At 44.9% G+C, this 25,433-nt stretch overlaps 1 protein-coding gene and 1 pseudogene across 2 annotated transcripts in view; one reads left to right on the top strand and one right to left on the bottom strand.

Annotated features, from left to right (window-relative positions):
• The first annotated feature begins 9,145 nt into the window (after positions 1–9,145).
• Positions 9,146–25,433, top strand: part of MOB1A (MOB kinase activator 1A) — a 39,001-nt gene continuing 22,713 nt past the window's right edge. Inside the window, exon 1 of one of the 2 annotated variants that reach the window (XM_004467984.4) lies at positions 9,146–9,412. In XM_004467984.4, the coding sequence (XP_004468041.1) occupies positions 9,399–9,412 (14 nt within the window). In that variant the 5' untranslated portion in view covers positions 9,146–9,398. Of the gene's footprint in view, positions 9,413–20,666; positions 21,015–25,433 lie in introns of those variants that run through there. The other variant, XM_023591564.3, reaches the window with a different exon arrangement.
• Positions 19,263–20,717, bottom strand: LOC139436770 (transcription factor-like 5 protein pseudogene; annotated as a pseudogene).

Genomic DNA, 25,433 nt, shown 5'->3' with positions numbered 1-25,433 from the left:
TCCGCCCCCATTGTCTGCTCTCTGTGTCCATTCGCTGTATGTTCTCCTATGTCTGCTTGCATTGTCAGGCAGCACCGGAAAACTGCGTCTCTTTTTTGTTGCGTTATCTTACTGTGTCACCTCTCCGTGTGTGCAGCGCCACTGCTGGGTGGGCTGCACTTTTTTCACATGAGGCAGCTCTCCTTGCGGGGTGCACTCCTTGTGCGTGGGACACCCCTATACGGGGGTGCCCCTGCATGGCACAGCACTCCTTGCACGTGGCAGCACTGTGCATGGGCCAGCTTACCATACGGGTCAGGAGGCCCTCGGGATCAAACCCTGGACCCTCCATATGGTAGGCAGACACTCTATCAGTTGAGCCACGTCCGCTTCCTGATTGTACACTTTGGATGGAATGTATGGTATGTGACAATATCTCAATAAAACTGCTTAAAAAAAAAAAGAAAGAATGGACTGAAAGCAGTCTCCTGTTTTAAAAAAAAGGAAAACGAGCCTGAGCTCGCCTGGTAAAATGAGACAGGCCCAGTCGCCCCGTCCCTTTGGCCAACACCCAGCATACGAGCAAGGCTATCTGTGACCAAAAGACCTGCCAGCCACACACATCCTAAGTTGCTGACCAGCAGACTCATGTGCTAACTAAATGTTTTATTTTGTTTTGTTTTGTTTGCACTGGGGCTTTATCTCCAAGCTAACTAAATGTTTATTACTGCTTTGTGGTTGTGTTTCAGGCAGCACTTTTGTGGTACTAGATAAATGAAACGGAGGCAACCCCAAAAGACCGAATGGAGCAGAGGCTCCCTGCCATCCCAGCAACCACATGGGGCTACTCCAATGTGAACTAGCAACAAACGTTTGCTGTGTAACACCGCTGAGATTGTAGGGTTTGCTCGCCACTGCTGCAGAGGCCATCCTGTCACGGCTAACGCACAAGGAGTCAGGCCGCGGGCCTCCTCCCTGCGTGACGGACCAGAGCGGGGCAGACAGGAGATGAGGTGGACTGAGGGCCGCGGTCCCCTCCAGCCACGACAGGAAGGGCTGGTGCAGCTGCTGGAAGCCGAGGCCCTGGGCGAGGCAGGGCGCAGGGCTGCAGGCTGCTGCCGCAAAGGACGGCTCCGTCCCAGCCCTGGTCCGGGCTGGAAGACAGTGCTGACCACGGCGCTCCAAGGACACCACGAGGCGGAGCAGGGGCAGCTGCTGCTTCCACACGCGGGGACTCCGGGCGGCCGCCTGCCCCCCCGGCCCAGCGCCGGCTCCTCGGGCGCAGCGCCCAGAGGCAGGAGCCGCACCCCAGGAGGACTCGGCGGCGCAGCCACGTCCACGTGCCAAGTCCTGACCTCCCGCTGGGTCCAGGGAGCCTGGGCAACGAGCAGCGCGAGGCCGAGCGCCCGCGGCCGGGAGCCCGGAGCCGGAGCAGGGCGAGGGGCCCGGGTAGGAGCGCGGGGCCCGGGGCAGCTTCCCGCGTGGCAGCAGGTGGCGGCCCGTGCCCGGCCAGCCCTGGGGACAAGCCCAGGCCCCTCTGCGGTCACCCTCCCTTGTCTGCGGGCGGGATAAGGAGCCCTGAGGAGACCTCTGGGTCGGAATTCTCAGCGGGGGCGCCCTTCCTGGAAGCCCGTGGAGGAGAAGCGCGAGTGAGGCCCCCGGGCCTGTGCCCCTGCCTCCCACGAACGGGCGCGCCACGCTCGGGGGTCCTCTCGGCCTTTGCCCGGGAGGGAGCAGGTCAGTGCCCGGGGGGAGCCGCCGGCGGGGACGCTGCGCCTCGCTGCCCTCGGCCCTTCGTGGCACCCCTGCCGCGGGGCGTGAGCGTTTGATGGACACGCGCGCGAAGGGCGCACAAAGGCGGCGCTCGCCGTGCCCAGCGTGCTCCGCTCCACCGTCCCCCCCTTTCCTGGCCCTCGCAGCCGCGCGTCGTGTTCCAGCGACACGTGTCCCCAGCCCTGTGGTCATCTCCCGGGGACCAAACGCCACAGAAACCCGTGACCCCAAGCGCAGGCTTCAGCAAAGGCGCGCTCCCGACAACTGCGAATCCTGAGGCCGCGCCCTCAGGGCGCCCCAAAGCGCCCGGCGCCCAGGAAGGCCCCGCCTTGCGGTCAGAAGGGGCTCGGGCCCGCCCCAGGGGCGCCGCTGCGCCACGGCCGCGCCCCCGCCGCCACGAGGGCCCTGAGCGTCCCCAGCCTCTGACCAGAGAGACGGTGCAAAGGCCGCTCCGCCTCTGCAGATGCTGCTCCCCTCACGGCAGCGCCCCACGCCTGCCGGTAGCGCCCCGAGCCCAGGGCTGGGCCGTCACGGCCAGAGCCCACCTCGCCCTCCCGTGTGATCCGGGTGCCCGAGTCAGCCAAGGGGTGCTGATGCAAAATACCAGAAACTGGTTGGTTTTTGTAAAGGGTATTTATTTGGAGTAGGAGCTTGCCAATACCAGGCCATAAAGCATAAGTTATTCCCTCACCAAGGTCTGTTTTCACGGTAGAGCAAGGCGGCTGCCGACGCCTGCGAGGGCTCAGGCTTCCTGGGCGCCTCCCTTCCCGGGTCTTGCTTCTTTCTGGGTTCATTGTTCCTCTCTTCCCAGGGCCTACTTTTTCCTGGGCTCAGCGTTCCTCTCTTCCTGGGGCTTGCTTCTCTCTCCTCTGTGTGTTTATTTCCTGGGGCTCCAGTTCAAAGCTTCAGCATCAAACTCCAACATCAAAACTCCAACATCAAAACCCCTCTACTCTGTGCTTTGCCATGCCTGTTATCTGTGAGTCCCCACCCACCGAGGGGTGGGGACTCCATGTCCTAATGATGTGGCCTAGTCAAAGCCCTAGTCATAACTCAGTCATGCCCAGGTACAGACCGGATTACAAGCATAATCCAATATCTATTTTTGGAGCTCATAACCCTATCAAACGGGAGGTGAGCCGAGAGGGGCCGGCAGGTCTGGAACAGCACAGGGGGCCTTGCCCTTGGGAAGCTCTGCCACCCCTCCCCCCGCTGGCCCATCGAGGTCCCCACCCCGAGCATCTCCCAGCTGGCAGGCCCAGGTCTGTGGTCCCCCCCACCCGGCCCCCCACAGCTGCTGGGAGCCTGGGGAGCGCACCCCTCGCCCTGGCTCTGTCACCACGGGCAGGGCCCAAGGCTTTGCCTGGCACACAGCGTCCTCCACCGCTGGGCTTCTCCCTGCCCAGGCTTGGTCTGGTCCAAGAACAGGTGATAGTTTGCAGTTCCCTGCACTTTCCCCGCCAGTCTCGTCTGCCATCCCGGCAGCCCTTTCTCCCACTCTCCCACTAGCCCTGCGATTGGCTGATTCCTGCCCAGGCGTCAGGGCGCAGCTCGGGTCCTGAGTCCCAGCTCCGCAGCTCAGCTGAGATCCAGCCTCCCCACCACAGCCCTGGCCCGGGAGGGGGCATCCTGACTGTGCACCTGAGCACGCCCGGCACCGTGGGCATCCCGGGGGGCAGGAGAAGGGTACTGCGGCAGGAGGTTTTACTTGCTTTTTAAGAGGATGGCACTGAAATATGCACAGGGTTTACTTAAAGTAACGCCCTAGAGGTAGGGGTGGGAGTGGAGATGAGCGATTGAACAAGTTTGGCTGGAGCTGACTATTGCTGGAGCTGGGCAATGGATACCTGAGGATTCATTCCGCTCTTCTATTTTTGTATTTGCTTGACAATTTCTATCTAAAAGGAAAGCAGGAATCTAACAGCCAAACCATGAATGCCCTCACACAGGGTACCCCTGACCTGTCTGTGCCCGTTTCCCCCCCATCCCCGAGGCTCTTTAGGGCAAGGGCGTGCCTTATCCATCAGGAAGGGATCGGCACTGAGCGAGCACGTTTCAGAGACATGTGCGTTTAGTCCATGTCTGTTAAATGGACTGACGCTTCTAGTCTACCTCTGATTTTTCAAATCAGGAACATCTTACTGGCCTGGAGGCTTACTTGGCAGAGCTGTTTCTGGGGGTGCCCTGGCTCTGCAGCCACAGCTCTACTTTGGCGATGCCAGAAGGGGGGTCAGAACCTAAGGGGACTGTGGGTAGGGAGGAGCTGGACCAGAGAAGAGGGTGAAGCAAGGGCAGGAGGCCCCTGTGAGGTACTCCCTGAAGTCTGGAGTTCAAGTGCAGGGACCACAGCCAAGGGAGGCCTGCTGTGGTCTAAACTGTATGTGCCCAGAAAACCATATTCTTAAAGGGAATCCATTCTTGTGGGTGTGAACCCGTTGTAAGCAGGACCTTTTGATGAGGTTACTTCAGTTAAGGCATGGCCCAGGGTGGCTCTTGATCCTCTTGCTGGAGTCCTTTATAAGAGAATGAGATTCAGACAGAGAGAGAGAAAGCCACAGAAGAAGCTGAAAGCTACAAACTTGGAAGCAAAGGGAGAGACCAGCAGATGCCCCCACATGCCCTGTCACCTGGCAGAGGAGCCAAGAAAACATCACCTTGATGATGCCTTGATTTGGACATTTTTCTCAGCCTCAAAACTGTAAACTACTAAATTCCCATTGTTTAAAGCCAATCCAGTTCATGGTGTCTGCTTCCAGTAGCTTAGGAAACTAAAATAGATATACAAAATATACATAGACCTAGTTCCCATTTTAAACCACAGCACTTCCACTCATCCCAGGAAATATGCACTGTCAAGTCTGGCAATTCCACTGCCATTTGACCAAAGATTGTTCTTTACTGGGGAAAGTGGAATAGATAAAGGACCCTCCTTCCCACCCACCCCCCATCAAAAGTGAATATGTACTCTTTGGGCAAACTTTTCAACTAATTTCCAAGCTACTCCAAGACTGCTGAAATTCAAGGAAAGTGTCAGTGAAAAATTATTCTAGGGGAGTGGATGTAGCTCAAGTGGTTGAGTGCCCGCTTCCCATGTGTGAGGTCCCAGGTTTGATCCCTGGTACCTCCTAAAAACAAACAAATAAATAAAACCAACTCTCATTGGGGAGCAGATGCGGTGGTTGCTTCTTCCCATGTATGAGATCCTGGGTTCAAGCCTTGGTATCTCCTAAAAATATATGTGTGTGTGTATTCTAAAATAATATTTAGTCAGATATCCAATTGCATTCATTTAGCAAATATTTACCGAATGCCTACTTTGTGCAAGCCACGTTAAGCACATATAAACTATGAAGATAAATAAGTCAGGGACTCTGCTTTCAGGAAACCGGTCATTTAATTCATGTCACAATTTCCCACTTTTTATATAACAAATATTGACTGAGTCCAGGGAATGCCTACTTCCTTTATATACCTTAACCCATTTAATCGTCACAATCCTATGAAATTGCCTTCATTTTATTTTATTTTATTTTACACTTTTCAAATTAAAGTTAATAGGTCACAAAGAACGTTACATTAAAAAACATAAAAAACATAAGAGGTTTCCATATGTCCCACTCCCCACCCCCTTGCCTTCATTTTATAGATAAGAAATTTGAGGCAAAAATCATGAAAATATCTAAGGTCACATGGTTATTAGGCAGGACTGGCAGGGTTGAAACCCCAACACTCAGTTCTAGTGTCTGCGTTTTTAGCCACATTCTATCTCGTTTCTCCTTAAAAAAGAAATCATGGAATAAAATTCGAATATAGAGAAAATAGGAAAGATCCTAACCATAATGAAAAGAAATAAAACCTCAATAGCCTCCCCTACAAAACTACCACTGTTTATCATGTAAATACTACTTTTAAACTTGAATTATAATTATATGTGGTAAGAAGGATATAGCTATGAAAGTGCAGAGGGAGGGAAGATGATCTCCCGCTGGGTCCCGGAGGACAGCGCAGGATGTGCATATTGGGGCTTCGGGGCAGAAGGAATGGCAGGGACAGCGTGGACTTGGAGAGGAGAAGCAGCAAGGACCAGTCGGGTGAGAGTGCAGCCTTGGGCAGTGAAACTCGAAAACTAAGTTAAGGTCCAGTCGTAAAAAGGCCAGCATTTCTCCCCCTTTCCTTGTCGTAATTCTGTGTTGAATACCATTCATACCTGTGACAATCTCCTCTGAGGCCTGGAAAGTCCTCGGAGGCGGAGTCAGTGTTCACATTCACACCACAGGCATTTATCGAGTAGTTTCTGCGTACCAGGTGCTGTGCTGAGGACTGGGGGTGACAATGAACAAAATCTGTCTTTGCCCCCAAGGAATTCAGTCTAGTGGGAAAGAAAGTATATGACAGGTCTGATGGAAATGGGAACAATATGGGAGTTCTGTCACTTGCTACCCAAAGAACCCAGGCTAGGAGTGGGTGTAGCTCAGTGGTTGAGCATCTGTTTCACATGTTCAATCCACGGTACCTCCTAGAACAACAGCAACAAAACCCTAACAGTAACCCCAAAGAAACCGGGCTAATGAAGAATATTATCAACATATCTGGCTGTGATCTCCCTTTCTCCATGGTCCCCCTCCCACTTTGTAGAAGTCGGATTATAGGGAGTAACAAAGATGCTCTTGAAAAATATAATTGTTGTGATCAAATAAGGAGTCTATATAGAACTGAGTAGCTAACAGTGCAGAAAGGTTAAGTTAGAAAAGGGCTAGAAAAGTCCATAGGACTTAGAAACTAGGGCACTGGTGACTTGGGTGTGAAAAGTTTCTGTGGGAGGACAGGCAGGTACAGATTTTTGACTGACGCATGCATGTTGAGGAATGAAGGGATGATGACAGAACCTTATTGGGCCAGAACCCTTTTTTTGGAGTTGTTGGATGGTCATCTGGGGGCCCAAGGTAACTTTGTATATATAGATATATTTTTAAATATATTTTTTATTTATTTTTAAAAGATACATAGATCACACAAAATCAAGGTAACTTTAAAGGAAGATAAAAACAAACTTGGATGTAGAGACATCCAGACACTAAAAACAGGGCAGACAAGCTCAGGAATTCAGCACCCTGTCAGTGGGCCTTACTCTGGAATTTGTGCTCCCCAGAGTAACAGAGTTAGACTCATTTATGGTTTTCCTACACGTGGCTTTTCTGTCCCTTTTATTTGAACCTATAATTATCACTAAACTTGGTAAATATATGCCTCAGGGACTTAAATCTTTGGTCCATTCATGTGCCAGTTGAACCCTGAATCTCAGCAGAGTTGCAACATCTATTCTCCAGTTCATTGGACTCACCCGGGACAACTAACAAGGAGATGACGATGGACAACACAAAGAGTGTTTGCAACTGCAAGCAAGATAGTTCTGCCCATCTACTCCTTGGGACCTAAGGACCCTCTCAGTTAGAAACAGAGTGCCCAAATCCTCAAGATTGGGGAGTGAACGATGGACTAAAGTAGACATTATTACTCTAGCAATGAAAGAACTTTTGTCATTGATATATAGCCAGCAGCCACCAGAAGTTCTGAGGGAAAGGAGAGGGAAGAATAGGTGTAATATGGGAGCATTTTTGGGACATTGGAATTGTCCTGCATGACGCTGCAATGACAGATACAGACCATTATATATTTTGTCATAACCCACAAAACTGAGTGGGATAGAGTGTAAACTATAATGTAAACTATAGTCCATGATTAATAGCAATGCTTCTATATGTGTTCATCAATTATAACAAATGTACCACGCTAATGAAGGATGTTGTTAATGTGGGAAGGTATGAGAGGGGGAGGGGGTGGGGCATATGTGAATCCCCTATATTTTTTATGTACCATTTATGTAATCTAAAGCTTCCTTAAAAAAAAAGAATAAAAAACCAGACTTGGTACAAATGGCCAATAAGCACATAAAAAGATGCGCAACAGCATTAGCCATGGGGGAAATGCAAATCAAAACCACGAGCTGCCACTTCACACCCACTAGGATGGCTATAATCAGACAGACAATAATGAGTACTGGCAAGGATGTGGAGAAATTGGAATGAAGGGGGGGGGGAATATAAAATGGCGGAGCCGCTTTGAAAAACCATTTGGTAGTACCTCAAAATTTAAGCATATTGTAGCAGTTTGATAAAGTTATGAACTCCAAAAATAGACATTGGCTTATGTTTGTAATCTGGTCTGTACCTGGGCATGATTAAGTTATGATTAGGGTTTTGATTGGGCCATGTCATTAGTGCATGAAGTCCCCAACTACCAAGGGGTGGGGACTCACAGATAACAGGCATGGCAAAGGACTGAGTTCAGGGTTTTTGATGTTGGAATTTTGATGTTTGAGTCTGATGCTGAAACCTTAAGATGGAGCCCCGAGAAGTGAGTACACAGAGGAAAGAGAAGCAAGCCCCAGGAAGAGAGGAACCCTGAACCCAGAGAGAAGCAAGACCATGGAAGAAAGGAACCAGGGATCCTGAACCCCGGCAGATGTCGGCAGCCATCTTGCTCCAACTTGTGGAAATAGACTTTGGTGAGGGAAGTAACTTATGCTTTGTGGCCTGGTATCTGTAAGCTCCTACCCCAAATAAATATCCTTTATAAAAACCAACCAATTTCTGGTATTTTTGCATCAGCACCCGTTTGGCTGACTCATACACATATAGTACCATATGACCCAGCAATTACACTACTAGATATACGTCCAAGAGAAGTAAACATCACACAAAAACTTCTGCACAAATGTTCATATCATTATTCATAACCCAAAAGGAACAACCCTAAATAGCAATCCACTGATGAATAAACTGTCATATATCCATACAACGTAATATTATTCATCCATAAAAAGGAATGGGGTACTGATACATGCTACAACAAGGAGGAACCTTGAAGACATTATCCTAAGTGGAAGAAGCCAGTCACAAAAGGTCGCATTTTGTATGATTTCATTATATGAAATGGTCCAAAATAGGCAAACACAGAAAAGCAGACAGTAGACTAGTGGTGGCCAGGATGGGAAATGAATGGTAATTGGTAGGGGGTTTCTTTTTTGGTGATAAGAATATTCTAGAATTAAATAGTGGTGACGTTGCACAATCCTGTGACTCTACTAACAAGCCACTGAATTTTAACTACACATCAAAACAACAAATTAAGAAACTTAAAAGGGCAGAGATAGACAACATCATGGACACCTTACTGCTACCTAAATAGCAAAGACGGAACCTAGCGGACCTAAGGGCCGCAAAGCCGGCCGCTCTCCAATGAGGAGGACCACAGGGTGCCCCCGAGGACGCTGATTGGCTGAACTCGACGTGGGGGGGGGGCGAGAAGAGGCGCTCCGCGTCCCTCTCAAAAGGAAGGGACGAAGCCTTCGCTCGCGAGATTTCGCTGGTTCCGCATTTCGGGCCGGCGAGGTGGGGGTGTCGGGAGAGCTGGACGCAGCGGCTACCACCGGCTCGCACTAGCTGAACCCGGCTGGGAGCAGCGACGGCCCGGGCTCCTCCTGTCCGCGGGCTGAGGACTGTCCCTTTCCTCTCGGTTCTCGCGCGGGCCCCGAGCGCCGGCCGCGGCGGGAGCCTGTGGCCCCTCCCGTCCCCCGAGGACCGAAGATGAGCTTCCTCTTGTGAGTGGGCGGGCGGGGGTCGTGGAGGCCGAGGGCCGAGGCCGGGGAGGGGGCGAGCGGGACCTGAGGCGAGGGCCGCCCGCGGGGTGCGAGTAGCCGGCCTCGCTTTGCGCTTGCTCGGAGGGTGAGACGAGGGGAGAGGCCGCCGGAGATGAAGGTCGAGGCAGAGGAAGCGGAGGGAGGAGGTGGGGGAATCGAAAGGCCCCGAGGCCGGCATCGCCTGCAAACCTTTCCGCCCCACTACCCCGAGGGCGGAGCCCCGGACCCCGCTGCGGATTCCAAATTTCTCTCGGATCTGGAGCTTATATATATTCAAGACCAACGAACTTAGCCGTTTTCTCCATAGATCCAGTTCTATTGTCAGAATTTTAAAGGACCCCCGCAGAAAAAAATGCTGCCCCAGGAAAACAGCGAGCGTTGCCGTTTGAAAAGCTTAGAGTTAAGATGCGAGTTTTGCTGGCTGATCGTACCGTCAATTCTGATTGCCTTCTTACTGGCTTTGTGACTTTGGATAAGCCAACCGCTCTTTTTCCAAATGAGGCTGAAATGGAAAATTTTTTAGTCTTTAAATATCCTTGTGCACGTTAAAATTTGAGAAGCATTGCTCTCTAGCACCTTACTCTTAGGTGGCGCACTCTACCCCGTATTATGACTTAAATATATATTATAGAATTGGGAAAAAAAAGCTCATTTTAGTTGTGGACACAGTCCATATACTTGTCATTTTTATTAATTGCATACTATTTCATAACAGTATAAACTGTTATAACCTCTGCTATACCAGAGTTTATTTACTGAGTTCTTTATTGTGAGAAACTTGGATGCTTTCTAGTATTTTCCTATTATAAAACAGCACTGCTAACAATATCTTTGTCCAAATTGCTTTTTCCCTCTTTTGGGTTATTTTCTTAGGGGTATAGTCTCCAAAAAGTATGATTGTCTTGTTGAAGAATCTATAATTTAGACCTTAACAAATAATCTTTAATAGACTTTAAAGTTCACTGTCTGTGTTGTAGTTCTTTGAGTTTTGTCAAATGCATGATGTTATGTATCCACCATTACAGTATCATATAGAATAGCTTTTTCTGCCCTAAAAATGCTCTGTGCTCCCCTATTCATCCCCTTGCCTTTACCCCTACCCGGGCAACCACTGTCTCTGTAGTTTTGCCTTTTCCAGAATGTCATAGTTGGGTCACACAGTATGTAGCTTTTTCAGAGGGCATCTCTCCCTTAGCAGTATTCATCTAAGGTTCCTCCATATCTTTGCATAACTTGGTAGCTCATGTCTTATTGCTGGATAATACTCCATTGTATGGGTGTACCTCAGCTTATCTATTCACCTATTGAAGGACATCTTGGTTGCTTCCAATATTTGGCGATTATGAATGAGGCTGCTATAAACATTTGTGCGTAGGTTTGTGTGTGGAAATAAGTTTTCAACTCATTTGGGCAAATACCTAGGAGATCGTATAGCGAGCCTGTGTTTGGCTTTGTAAAAAACTGTCACATTGTCTTCTGAAGTGACTCTGCCATTTTGCATTTCCACCAACGTTAAATGAAAATTCCTGTTGCTCTACATCCTCACCAACATTTGATGGTGTCAGTATTTTGGATTTTGACCATTCTAATAGGTGTGCAGTGGTAACTCATTTTAATTTGCAGTTCCCTAAGGACATAGAATTTTGAGCATCTTTTCACAGGCAAATTTACCACCTTTTATCTTATTTGCTGAGATGTCTATTATCTTTCGCCCTTTTTTTGAGTTACTTTCTTTTTTTGTAACTTTATTTTGTACATTTAATTTGAAGATATAAACATTAAAAACTAAAAAGAAAACACAGTTGAATAAAAACATACATTTCTCAATTAAATGTACTGATACCTATAATTTTTTAAAAAATCATACAATATGTTAAACCAAAATATATTTGGTTCATAGTAATGGAATCATACAGTATTTGTTCTTTTGTGTCTGGCTTGCTTTGCTCAACATAACATCCTCCAGGTTCATCCATGTTGTCATATGCTTTACAACTTCATTTCTTTTTTTTTTTTTTATTTCTCTCCCCTTCCTCTCTCCCCCCACCCCCCCACCCCCAGTTGTCTGCTCTCTGTGTCCATTTGCTGTGTGCTCTTCTGTGCCTGCTTCTATCCTTATCAGCGGGACTGGGAATCTGTGTTTCTTTTTTTGTTGCGAAATCTTGTGTCAACTTTCTGTGTGTGCGGTGCCATTACTGGGCAGGCTGCACTTTCTTTCGCGCTGGACGGCTTAAATGTGATTGGTTTAAGTTCTTGTATTTCTTGTAGCATCAGTGTAGGTTGGTTGTGCATTTTTAGGAATTTGTCCATTTTATCTAGGTTGTCTAGTTTGTTGGCATACAGTTTCTCCTAATATCCTCTTATGAATTTTTCTGTTTTGGTGGTTCAGTTGTAATGTTCCCCCCTTTCATTTCTGATTGTTTTTATTTGCATCTTCTCTTTTTTTTTGTTAGTCTAGCTAGGAGGTTGTCAATTTTATTGACCTTCTCAAGAACCAGCTTTTTGGTTTTGATGATTCTCTATTGTTTTGGTTTCTTTGTTCTCAATTTCATTTACTTCTGCTCTAATCTTTACTACTTCTTTTCCTCTGCTTGCTTTGAGATTTGCTGCTCTTTTTCTAGTTCTCTAGTTGTCCAATTAAATCTTTGATTTAGCTCTTTCTTCTTTTTTAATATAGGCATTTAGGGCTATAAATTTCCCTCTCAAGACTGCCTTCGCTCTATCCCATAAGTTTTTTTTTTCTTTCTTTTTTTTGTCCGTCCCATTCCCCAACGGTTCCGATCGTGGCCACCCACCCCCTTCCTCACAGCCTCTTCCAGGCGTTCGGAACCCTTGGCCAGTTTCCAAGGTAATCGGAACTCAGGGCAGTCATGGCAACAGTCTTATCTAGCAGGCGCCCCCACCCCAGTACTGAAGGAAGGGGACACTTGGCCAGGAGGGCCCCTTAAAGAAAAACTGGGATGGGCTTATTTTTTAACGCAGTGGAAGGAAAGCGTGATTTTTTAAGGCTCTTTTGTCACCCAGCCAGACATCCGCATGATACCTGTTTAATCACACACACCCCATCTCGGGTCACGCAACCCAAGGCTCTCAACCAGAGATTCCCTCAGGGACCAAAGGAGGCATTACCTCTGGCCGCGGTGTGTTCCGGGACCCTGCCTTCCCCCTCCCCAGCCCCCCCAACAGCTAGACTAACAACAGCCACTTGGCAGGATCCGGGTTGCCGCACCTGTTGAGTTGGCCCACTTGGGCACTCCCCACCCGGTGGAGGCTCCAGTACTTGGAAACCGCCTGCAACACTGAGTGAGCCTGCAGTACGACCACTCCTCCTCAGGGTGCCATAAGTTTTGATACACTGTGTTCCTGGTTTTCATTTGTCTCAATATACTTACTGATTTCTCTTGCAATTTCTTCTTTGACCCACTGATTGTTTAGGAGTGTGTTGTTCATCCTCCATACATTTGCAAATTTACTTTTTTCCTGGCTTTTATTGATTTCCAGTTTCATTCCATCATGATTTGAGAAGGTGCTTTGTATAATTTCAGTCTTTTTATATTTGTTGAGAGCTGCATCGTGCCCTAATGTGGTTTATCCTGGGGAAAGATCCATGGGCCCATAAGAAGAATGTATAACCCGCTGAGTTTGGATGCAGTGTTTTGTATATGTCCGTTAGGTCTAACTTGTTTATCATATTGTTCATGTTCTCTGTTTCCTTGTTTATCTTCTGCCTAGTTATATTTAATGTGAGTGGTGTGTTGAAGTTGCCAGTGTTTATTGTAGAGATGTCTATTTCTCCCTTCGGTTTGGCCAGTTTGTCTCATGTATTTTGGGGCACCCTGGTTAGGTGCATAGATATTTATGACTGTTATATCTTCCTGGTGAATTGTCCCTTTTATTAATATATAATGGCCTTCTGTATCTCTTAACTTTTTTTGCATTGAAAGTCTGTTTTGCCTGATATTAGTATAGCTACGCCTGCTCTTTTCTGGTTACTATTCACATGAGGTATCTTTTTCCAATCTTTCTCTTTCAGTCAGTTTGTATCCCTCAATCTAAGGTTAGTTTCTTGTAAGTAGCATATGGATGGCTCATGTTTTTTAATCCATTCTGTCATCCTGTATCTTTTGATTGGGGAGTTTAATCCATTCATATTCAATGATATTACTGTCAATGTACTGTTAACTTCTTCCATTCTGTCTTTGGTTTTCATATATTGTATCATATTTTTGTCTGTCTTTTTACTAGTTTGGTTATCCTTTCTGCTGTTCTTTCTTCTATACTCTAAGCCTGTCTCTCCTGTCTTTTTCTTTCAGGTTCTAAGGCTTCCTTTAATATTTCCTGCAAAAGTGGATTCTTTTCTGCAAACTCTCTTAGTTTCTGTTTGTTTACGACTATTTTATACACACCTTCATACTTGAAGGACAGTTTTGCTGGTTAAAGAATTCTCAGCTGGCAGTTTTTCTCTTTCAGTATCCTAGTTGTACCATACCACTGTCTTCTTGCCTCCATGATTTCTGAAGAGATATCTGCACTAAGTCTTACTGAACATCCTTTGTACATGATGGTTTGCTTCTCCTGTGCTGTTCTGAGAGTTTTCTTTTTATCTTTGACATTTGACGGTCTGAGTAGTATGTGTCTTAGAGTGGGTCTATTTGGAGTTATTCTGATTGGGGTATGGAGTGCTGCTTGGACATGTAAGTGAGAGTTGGGAAATTTTCAGCCATGATTTCTCAAATACTCTTTCTGCCCCTTTCCCCTTCTCTTCTTGTGGAACTCCCATGACACGTATGTTATTGCATTTTGTGTTGTCATTCAACTCCCTGAGGCCCTGTTCAATTTTTTCCATTCTTTTCTCTTTGTGTTCATTTCTTTCTTCAATTTCATCTTTTCTGTCTTCTGCACCATTTATTTTTTCTTCTTTTCGTTCAATCTGCTATTGTATGCCTCAAATGTGTTTTTGATCTCACCTGTTGTGTCTTTCATTCCCATGAGCTCTGTTACTTATCTGTTCAGGATTTCAAATTCTTCTTTGCTCTTGTTCAATGTCTTCTTGATGTCATTTATCTCTTTGGCCATATTGTTTTTCAACTCATTAATTTGATTTTGGAAATTTGCATACATACTGCTCTTAATTTCTGCATCTTTTCTGGGGCTTTGATATATTCCTTTTCTTGGGCGATGTCGTCTCTTTTATTAGTATGGCTCATAATTTATTGCTGATACCTAGCCATCTGATTAGGATGTTGTTTACTCAGATGCTCTGTTTCTCTTTTGTAGGGATTTAATGGCAGGAAGCTGTGTGTTACCACTGCTCTTTGGTTCTTGGCTTGACCTGGATTGTTAGGATTGTCCTGCTGTTTTCTCAAAACAGGGCACTGGGCCCAGTAATTGGTTGTAAAAACACTTCCTAGGACCTTGAGGAGGGAGGCTATAGAGGCCTGAAAAGGCCTCTCCTATGTGTTTTTAATTTTCTTGTGTGTACTTCCTTGGTCTGCCAGCAGATGGCGCTCCTTGACAGTGCTGAGTTCAATGCCTAGTTGCAGCACAGACAGAATCAGTGTGACAGAGTTTCCTGCCTGTAGGCTTTGAGCCTTTTAACTCAAACTTGCTCAGAGACAGTTCTCTAGCCTTCTCTGGCAGTCTCCTCCCTTTTACCAGGCCAGAAATATTTCCACTCCCCTCTCTGTCCTCAACAATCATTCCCTGTTAGTAGAGGAGGAGGTTGGGGGGGTGGTGTATCTCTTTAGCCCCTTGCTGGCTCTAAGGCAAACAATGGTGCAACCCCACCAGGCCTGGAAGGGCTCCTGGGACACAGCAGACCAAGTTTATGGGTCAAAAGCTGAGTCAGCCATAAGCTGTGTCCCTCTCTCTCCTTTCCTGGGGTAGTAGATCCTTGGAGCCCTCATTGTCTGTAGTCGCAGGCCCAGAGAACTGAGAATTCTAAAGTGTCTTTAGTATGGGAATTGGGGCTGGCAGCAGCATCCAATGGTTTCACCTTAGTTCTGCTGTTGCAATTTCCTTCATTTATTCCTTTCTCCTCTGGGTGATGTCCAGCATTCACCTGGTATCCTAAACCCTAGAAGATCTTTTTCTAGGCTGTTTCAGCCTGTTCTCTAGCTGTTTTTCTGGAGAAAAGAGTCCCATGTCTTTCTAGTCTGCCAAGATTTCCCAGAAGTCCAGGATTTGTTTTCTCCTTAAAAGTTCTATGTGTATAAAAAAGTCCTTATCAGATATGTGGTTTTCAAATCTTTTCTCCCAGCCTGTGGCTTGTCTTGTGATTCTCTGAACAGTGTCTTTCTCAGAGCGTTAATTTTCAGCTTCTGTAAAGTCCAAATTACTAAATTTTTCTTTCATGGATTGTGCTTTTGACATTGTAACTAAGAAGTCACCTAGATTTTCTCTTGTGTTATCTTCTAGAAGTTGTATAGTTTTGTTTTTTACATTTAGATATTTGATCCATTTTTAGTTAATTTGTATGAAAGGTGTAATACCCATGTCTAGATTGCATGTGGATGACAGTTGTTACATCACCGTTTGTTGAAAAGACAGTCCTTTCTCCTTAAAATATCTTTGTTTCTTTGTTAAAGGTCAGTTGAGAATGTGCCATAATGATGAAAAAGGTTGTTGATGTGGGAGGAGTGGAGTGGGGTGTCGGGTATATGGGAACCTCATATTTTTTAATGTAACATTTTTTGTGATCTGTGTATCTTTTAAAAAAAGACAAATAAAAATTAAAAAAAAAATCAGTTGACTATATTTGTGTCAGTCTATTTTTAGGCTCTCTATTCTGTTTCCCATTCTATTTGTCTGTTCTTTACCAGTACCACACTGTCTTGTCTGTGTGGATGATAATGTGTTTATTTCTCTAGGAGTAGAATTTCTGGGTCATATGGTAACTGGCTTCCAAAGTGGCTGCACCATTTACTTTCCCACCAGCAGTGTTCCAAATTCTGCACATCCTCACTACATTTCTTATTGTGTATGTTTGATTATAGCCATCCTAGTGGTGTCTCGTGGTTTTAACATGCATTTCATTAATGACTAATGAATGATATTGATATATTGAGCATCTTTTCATGTGTTAAGTGGCCATTTCTTGTCTATTCAAATACTTTGCCCATTTTTAAATTGGGTTGTTTTTTTGTTGTTGAGTTGTAAGAATTCTTTATATATTCTGTGTACAGATCCCTTGTCAGATCTGTGATTTGCAAACATCTCCCATTCTGTGGGTTTTCACTGTCTTACTAGTGTCTTGTAGAGCATAGAATTTTTTTTTTTTAATTAGACCAGTAAAAGGAATTTATTGAGAAAAATGGGGGGAAAGAATAGAACTTGCTGAGAAGTGAAGAGGACAGAAGTATGTATTGAGATTTGATGTGGGCTCCTCTAGGCAGAGAGAGTGAGATTTGGCTTGTCTAGTTACCTTTTAAGCTATTAATTAATCCTCCCTTTGCTAATGTTTGGAGGAGGGGCCCCAGCTGTTTGCTGTTCTGATAATTACCCACCTGTCAGTTTCCCAGGAGACCCAATGATGAGGCCCCTTGAGGATATCTGGGGCTTTTCCTTCACCCCAAATGAGATCTCTTTCCAAATAGGGTTCTCATGGGGTCCTGCCACCAGCCTCCTTGGTGGTGGTTTTTCCCTTAGGGGGCTTCCAGGTGGGGTTCTAAGGCCACATGTATCGTGGCCATGTTTTTCTGCTAGGTCTTAATCTCATCTTCCCTTTTCCTAAACTAGGCTTTCTCAACTCCCCCCTCAGAGGGTTTGCACTGAAATTCTTAATGGGGCAATGAAAGACGATGGCCATTCTTTTGTTAACTACTTCCTGCTGGTTGGGGTTAGTAGACTCTACTAGACAAGGTATAAAACTTTCTTGCTACTCTATTGTGGTTGGGGGAAGAGGAGTCTAGCACCGTGGGTGGAGCTGGGTGAAATCCTTACAAGGCTAATGAGGAGCTGATTCTGGAACAGGTAAAATTGATCAGATTTTTGAAGATTCATGGTCCCACCAAAAGGATATAGAAGATGGTGATAAGTGACTCCAAAAAGGAGGCCAGCTATGACCTACTGGACGAGAATGAGAAAGGCAGGATACCTTCAGAGGCTGCATCCTTTGAAAGTAGATGGGAAACAGTGTTCTTCCTTGAGTTCTTTTATGCTATTGGTAAACTTTAGGGAGAGATTGTGGTAGACCTGCTGGGTTTGGGTATAAACTACCAACCCCAGTTCCTACAGCAGGGGTTATGCTTAGGACAGCTAGGAGAGGTATGGAGAGAGGCACTGACCTAGACATAAACTCACAAAGACAGTATAGGCAACAAGACAAGCGTATGGCAAACAAAGACAGTACTTAAGAGTGCCACTCCTTTATCTTATAGCCATATTCATTAGCTACTTAGAAAATGAATTAAGTTAACCAGGTCTTTTAACATGTTCAGTATCCCTTTGCATATGATCTAGAATAGAAAAGATAATCATCAGGCATATGGGTACAGTACTTAATACTAATCAATTGCACAAGTTCCTCTTTGAGCTGAAATTAATAGATCTAAGCTCCAGGTTTGCAATAACGTACATGTTATCTCTTCATGGGAGCAGGCCATAATGCCAGTTGTGTTTGTTAAAGTTCTCCTCACAGTAGTCTGTTAATTGTTGCTCCACTTGGTATGCCCTTTGCATAGCCAGCATGCTGCAGCACTGTTGACCCTAGAGAGAGACTAGGAAGGTAAGGCTCCAGTGTTTTACTGGCCTGATTCATAGTGCCCTTTGGCACTGTGAAAAAGTGAAAGTCGTTGTACATCTGGCCATTTCGAGCCATCAGTGGCTGCTGTAGAAGTTTTGTGTTGTTTTTAAAGATTTATTCCCTCCCCTCCCCCTTTGTCTGCTCTCTGTCCATTTGCTGTGCGTTCTTCTGTGTCTCCTTGTATTCTCTTTAGGCAGCACCAGGAATCAATCCTGGGACTTTCCGGAGTGGGAGAGAGGTGCTCAATCTCTTGTGCCACCTCAGGTCCCTGTTCTGCTGCACCTCTTATCATCTCTCCTCTGTCTCTTTTTGTTGCCTCATCCTGCTGCACCAGCTCTACACTCAGGCCAGCTCGCTGCACAGGCCAGCACCCAGCATGGGCCAGTTCTTTGCTCGGGCCAGCTCGCTACGTGGGCCATCTTGCCTTTACCAGGAGGCCCTGGGAACGGGAGCCCAATCGCTTGAGCCACATCCTCTTCCCATGTGGAAATTTTAATTTTGATGATCATATTAAAACTTTCCAATTTAACTTCTTTCCATTCTTTAAAAATTTGTGGTAATATATATTCAACTTAAAATTTCTCATTTTAACTACTCTCAAGAGTTCAGGGTTCTTAATTACAGGGTTTTGCTACCATCTTTTTTATTGTTTGTTTGTAAAGGGTTATCCTTTCTAATTTAGTGTTTTAAATGTAGTTCTTTATCATGATAAACATAAACTGTCCATATTTTATTTTATTTTTTTGTAATTGTTTTACTTCTTAGTCTCATTTAAAATTCAGATAATTCAATAAAGGGAAAGTCCACTTTGATATTTCTTGGTCTGTTCTTTCCCCTTGAGGTAATCACCATTATCACTTTAATGTGTATCCTTTTTTTTTTCCCCCAAACACTACTGTTTATTACACATAAAGTAATGACTCAATATGAAAATGTGGGCATTTAAGTAATCTACTGTGACAATATTTCATTTATGGACAAAGTAGCTTTAAAGGAAGTCTCTTGAAATTTCTAGCAAAAAAAGTTTAAAATAGTACTGCATTTTGCAACACAGTACCACATGACTGCAAATGGTTTACACGGGGAAGTGATAAAACTGCAATTAAATAAAATTTCCAAACTACTTTTAGTTAACAGTTTAACTTGGTCCAATTGCTAAGTGGGCATATTTAAAATGTAAATAAAATAAGTAAAGTAATGTACCTTTTAAGACTAAGGGCAAGTTACAAAGGATGTTAATTTTTTAAGTTATCATATTAAGAAAACATGACGGAATCAGATAATTGGAAAATTACTAATTGTTGTCAAGATGGTTTCATCCCCATTAGTGTCTAAGAGGACACTAATGGACACATACTTTGCTCTAGATAAATACTTTTACAAAATGTGTTGCCATAGTCCCTCCTGGAGCCCTGTCCGCTGAAGCAATGTCACCCAGGGTGAGCCTGCAGAGCGGCCAGGACGCACTGGGGGCCACGGGTCGCGACGGCGCCGCTGCAGCCTCAGCACCGTCCAGTTAAGTCACTTGATATCCATGGCTGGGCTACTCTGTAGACTCTCCTTTGCAGGACACGCCAGCCAGGAGTCTGGTCTGGTCAGCTTTAGCCTTCGGCCAGTTTTACCACAGAATACACTCTCAGATTCCTTTTTAAGAGTCTCCGTGCCGCTCCTGAATATTTCAGGAACGCGGTGGTCCACTGGAGAGTCGTCGCCTTATCCGTCTCGGCCTTGCAGAACGGGACTAAGAGATTCAACTCGTCACAGCAAATGCGAATTCTGCGCCTTCTCTCATTCCATCCGGTTGTGCCTCTCCCTGCGCTGAGACCTTCCTCCCTGCGGTCCGCTCTGGCTCTGCTCCCCCAGGCTCGACTGGGGGCCTCCACGAACTGCCAGGCACCCTGCGCGGCCCCTGAGCCTTTGCCCACATTCTGAATCTCTCCAAGGGCTCTTCGCTACACACTTGTGTCCAACTGACGCCTTCTACTCCGATTCCTCTTACTTATTGCTTGTTTACATAGCGCTGCTTCTGTGTGCGTAAGGTTGGAATTCCCACCGCGGGACAGGGTTTGCAGTGAAGAGCGGGTAGGTGAACTGCAGAGCAGTCGTGGCGGCGGCGGTTTTTTCACTAAGGTTGTGCATTTGTTCTGCTGCTGGGGAAGTGGGACGTTCATTAGCTCGGATGGGTGTCGAGTGAGAGTCACCGAATTGTAGAGCCACGCCCGCCTCTGGGGGCTCGGGTGCGTCCGGCAGCTCGGCGGGCGGGGTGTTGAAGCAGTCCTCCTGGCGCACGCGCAGGGCTGGCTTAACGCGGGCCTCGGGCGCGCCCTCGCTCGCCACCGCGCCCTGCTCGGCACGGTGCTGTCGGGCGCCTTGGCCGCGCCGCGCCCCCCTCGGCTCCCCTGGACCCCAGGCCCCCGCCCAGCGTCTTCTCCGGTGCGCCGGCCTCGGCCGCGGGCGCCTCCAGGTGCGAGTAGAGGATGTGCTGCAGCTGCGTGTACTCCACCGCCGTCATCTCCACCAGGCTCAGGTTGCCGGCGCCCAGGCCGAGCGCCGCCTCGCCCAGCGCCAGGGCCGCGGCCGCCGACGGCTCCCGGGGCGGCGGGCAGCGATGCGGAACCCAGTGAGGCGCGCGCCCCGCGCCGAAAACGGCGGCTGGGGGCAACGGGCGCGCTCCCGCTGGGCCGGCGGCGCGCGGGGCGGCGGCAGGCAGGCCGGGGCGGCTGCGGCGGGCGCGGAGGGCGGGAGGCCAAGCTGTCTATCCTTTAGGACACTTTATATGCATTTACAAAATGGATTCCTGCTGTATATTTGGTTTTGCAGGTATGCTTATTGTTACTTTTTCAGACTTCATGTGAATACAAGCAGTTCTACCTGGTTCTCTTTGATTGCTGTACAATATTCCATGGTGTGGATGTACCATAGTTTACTTTTTTATTCCTCTTCTGATAGCCTTAGGATTGTTTCCAAGGTTTTCACTATTAAAAACAATCTTGGAAAACACATGCATATCTAGGAGAACTATCTAGAAGTGAAATGGTTGCTTTGAGGAGCATTTCATTTTTAGTAGATACTGCTGTATTGCCCTCCCAAAATGTTACATACACTTTACATTTTCACCAATAATATATTGAAGTAAAGATTTCTCTATACACTATCCCACACTTAATGTAATCATTTTAACTTTTGACACTGATTAGTGGAAAAGTAAATCTTCCTTTAATTGAACAGCTTTTAAGATGTTCGTTTATGTTTTTCTTCTTTCTGAATTGCCTGTTCATCTCAGCACATTTCTATAAAGGTCTCCTTATCTTTTTCTTATTGAATTATAAAAGCCCTTTATTATTTAGTCAATCCTTTGTAATATATGTTGCAAGTACTTTGTTACTTTTTTTATTGTTTATAGAACTTGTAATTGTTAGGATTTCAAATCAGTCCATCTTTCACTTCTAGGTCTGGGTTTTACATCACGTTTAGGAAGACCTTCATGGCTGATGTGAAAGAGGGATACAAGCTTATTTTTTTACCCATTGCCTCCATCCCATTTATTTTCTCTGCTAAAAACTTGAAAATGTTATTATCTGTACTGTGGTTTGCTTTGGTGGCATCCCTCCCCCACCTTTTTTTAAAAAAATCTTATCTTTTTGAGATACTGGGGGCTGGGGATTGAACCCTGGGACCTGTTATGCAGGAAGCTGGTGCTAAACTCCTGAGTCACATCAGCTCCCTTGAGTTGTTTTTTTCGTTTGTTTGTTTGTTTGTTTGTTTTTTTAAGAAGGCAAGGGGGATCAAACCAGGACCTCCCATGTGGGAAACAGGTGCTTAACCGCTTGAGCCACATTCACTCCCCACTCCTGATTTTTTTTAAAGCAGTTTTGAGATATATTCACATACCATACAATCTATCCAAAGTGTATAATCAATGCACAAAGTTTTGCATTCATCACCACAAAGAATTTTTTAACAATTTCATTACTCCAGAAAGAAAAACTCTACACCCCTTAGCAGTCACCTCTCAATCTCTCTATCCTTCCCCACCCCTACATAACCACTAATCTAATTCCATTTTTATAAATTGATTTATATTTACATTTTATATACATGGAATCAATATAGAGTACTTTGTGTCAGGTTTCTTTCATTTAGCTTAATGTGTTTTTTGTTGTCTGATATTAGAATTTGTAGCATTAACATATATTTGTTCAGTTTCAAAGAAAAACAGACATATGCAATATTATCCACATTCATATTTCACTATGCTATACAGTCCCATGTTACGTTTTCTAGCTTTCTTTCTAGTAATATAAATTACCTTAAACTTTCCCTTTCAGCCAGTCATCCCCATATAAAAGAACTGGTAGTTACAAACACTTTGATGTGCTTTCACCTTTTCTATTCATTTCCAAAGATTAACACACATCTTTTTAAAAAATTTTTTTAATTTACCAATTCTTTACAAGTTAACCCTCAGCTTTCCATTCTCTAAGTTGATTCTGTTTTCTGGTGACCCGTATTCAACTCCATGAGAATACACACTATATTTAGTTCATAATAGTGCAATCATATCATTTTTGTCCTTTTGTGTCTGGCTTACTTCACTCCCAACATAATGTCCTCCAGGTCCATCTGTGTTGTCATATGCTTTATGATTTCATTTCTTCCTTCAGCTGCGTAATATTCCATCATGTATATATACCACAATTTTTTTATCCATTATTGGTTGATGGACACCTAACTTGTTTCCATCCTTTAACAATAGTAAATAACACCACTATGAACACTGGTGTGCAAATATCTGTTCATGTCCCTACCCTCATTTCTTTTGGGTACCCAGTAGTGGTATTGCAGGGTCATGTGGCAAATCTATATTTAGTTTCTTTAGGATCTGCCAAATAGTCCTCCACGGTAGCTGTACCATTCTACATTCTGACCAACAGTGAATAAGCATTCCTATCTCTCTACATCCTCTTCAGTGCTTACAGTTCTCTGTCTTTTTAATGGTGGCCATTCAAATATATGTGAAATGATATCTCATTATAGCTTTGATTTGCATTCCACCTAATCACTAGTGATGTTGAATGTTTTTTCACGTGTTTTTTTTGTCATTTGTATTTCTTCTTTGGACAAATGTGTATTAAAGTCTTTTGCCCATTTTTTAATTGGGTCATTTGTCTTTTTATTGTTGAGTTGTGGCATGTCTTTATATATCATGGGTATTAAACCCTTACTGGATATGTAATTTCCAAATATTTTTTCCCATTCAGTTGGCTGCCTTTTCACCCTTTTGACACAGTCCTTTAGTTAATTCCCCCTTGTCTATCTGCACATTGTCTGCTCACTGTGTATGCTTGTTATGTCTTCTTGTCTTCTCTAGGAGGCACCGGGAACCAAACCCAGGACCTCCCTTGTGGGAGGCAGGTGCCAACCACTTGAGTCACATCCGCCCCTTGCTTGTTGTGTCTGGTCATTCATCAGCTGGTTACGTCTACTCATCTTCTTCAGGAGGCGTAGGAACTGAACCCAGGACCTCCCATGTGGGAGGTGGGCACCCAACTGCTTGAGTCACATCTGCTTCTCAAAAGTGTTTAATTTTGAGGAGGTGCCATTAATCTATTTTTTCTTTTGTTGCTTGTGCTTTGGGTATAAGATTCAAGAAACTACCACCTACCACAAATTCTTTAAGATGTTTCCCAACATATTCTTCTAGTAGTTTTATGGTCCTGGCATTTATATTAAGGTCTTTGATCCTTTTTGAATTTATTCTTGTATAGGGAGTGGGATAAGGGTCCTCTTTCATTCTTTTGGTTATGGATATCTCAGCACCATTTGTTGAAGAGACTGTTTTGTACCATTAACACGGACTTAGGGCTGTTGAAAACCATTTGTCTGTGGAGGTAAGGATTTATCTCTGGACTCTCAGTCCTATTCCATTGATCGATGTGTCTTTCTTTATGCTGATAACCATGCAGCTTTGACCACAGTAACTTTGTAATGTGTTTCAAGGTCAGGCAGTGAAATTCCTTCCACATCGATCTTCTTTAGAATACTTTTGGCTATTTGGGTGCACTTCTCTTCCAAATAAATTTGGTAATTGCCTATTCTATTTATGTAAAGTAGGTTGTTGTAATTTTGATTGGTATTGCACTGAATCTATAAATCAGTTTTGGTAGAATTGACATCTTCACAATATTTAGTCTGTGAACATAGAATATGTTTCCATTTGTTTAGGTCTTCATTGATTTTAGCAGTGTTTGTAGTTTACTGAATACAGGTCCTGTACTTCTTTGGTTTGCTGTTCTTTTTCATATTTCTCCATTTGTTCAGTTAGCTCTTTGAGTTTAGCTCTTTCTTCTTTTTTAATATAGGCATTTAGGGCTATACATTTCCCTTTCAGAACTGCCTTTGCTGTATCCCGTAAGTTTTGATAAGTTGAGTTCTTGTTTTCATCCATCTCAATATATTTACTAATTTTACTTACCATTTCTTTGACCCACTGATTGTTTAGGAGGTGTTGTTCAGCCTCTACTCATTTGCAAAATTTCCCCTTTCTCATCTACTGTTGATTTCTAGTTCTGTTCATTATGATTTGAGAAGGTGCTTTGTAAAATTTGAATATTTTTATATTTATTGAGACCTGTTTTGGGACTTAATATGTGGTCTAACCTGGAGAAAGATTCATGAGCACTTGAGAAGAGTGTATAAGCTGCTGATTTGGGATACAATATCTGTGTATGTCTGTTAAGTCTAACTTGTTTATGATATTGTTGAAATTCTCTATTTCATCACAGTGAATGGACACAGAGAACAGATAATGAGGGTGGTGGGAGGGAGAAGTAAATAAATCTTTTTTAAAAAATTCTGTTTCCTTGTTGATCCTCTGTCTAGTTGTTCTATCTAATGACGTGAATGGTGTGTTGAAATCTCCAGCTTATATTGTAGGGATGTTTATTTCTCCCGTCAGTTTGGCCAAAGTTTGCCTCATGTATTTGGGGGTACCCTGATTAGGTGTATAGATATTTATGGCTGTTATTTCTTCTGGTGGATTGTCCCTTTTATTAATATATAGTGGCCTTCTGTATCTCTTAAAAGTTGTTTGCACTTAAAGTTTGTTTTGTCTGATATTATTATAGCTACCCCTGCTCTATTTGGTTACTGTTTGTATGGAATATCTTTTTCCAGTCTTTCACTTTCAGCTGGTTTGTATCCCTGGGTCTAAGGTGAGTCTCTTGTAGGTAGCATATG

Source organism: Dasypus novemcinctus, chromosome 17, assembly GCF_030445035.2.
Source record: "Dasypus novemcinctus isolate mDasNov1 chromosome 17, mDasNov1.1.hap2, whole genome shotgun sequence".
Taxonomy (NCBI): domain Eukaryota; kingdom Metazoa; phylum Chordata; class Mammalia; order Cingulata; family Dasypodidae; genus Dasypus; species Dasypus novemcinctus.
Note: the sequence above shows the minus strand (reverse complement) of the source record. Positions and strands in the feature narration are given on the sequence as shown.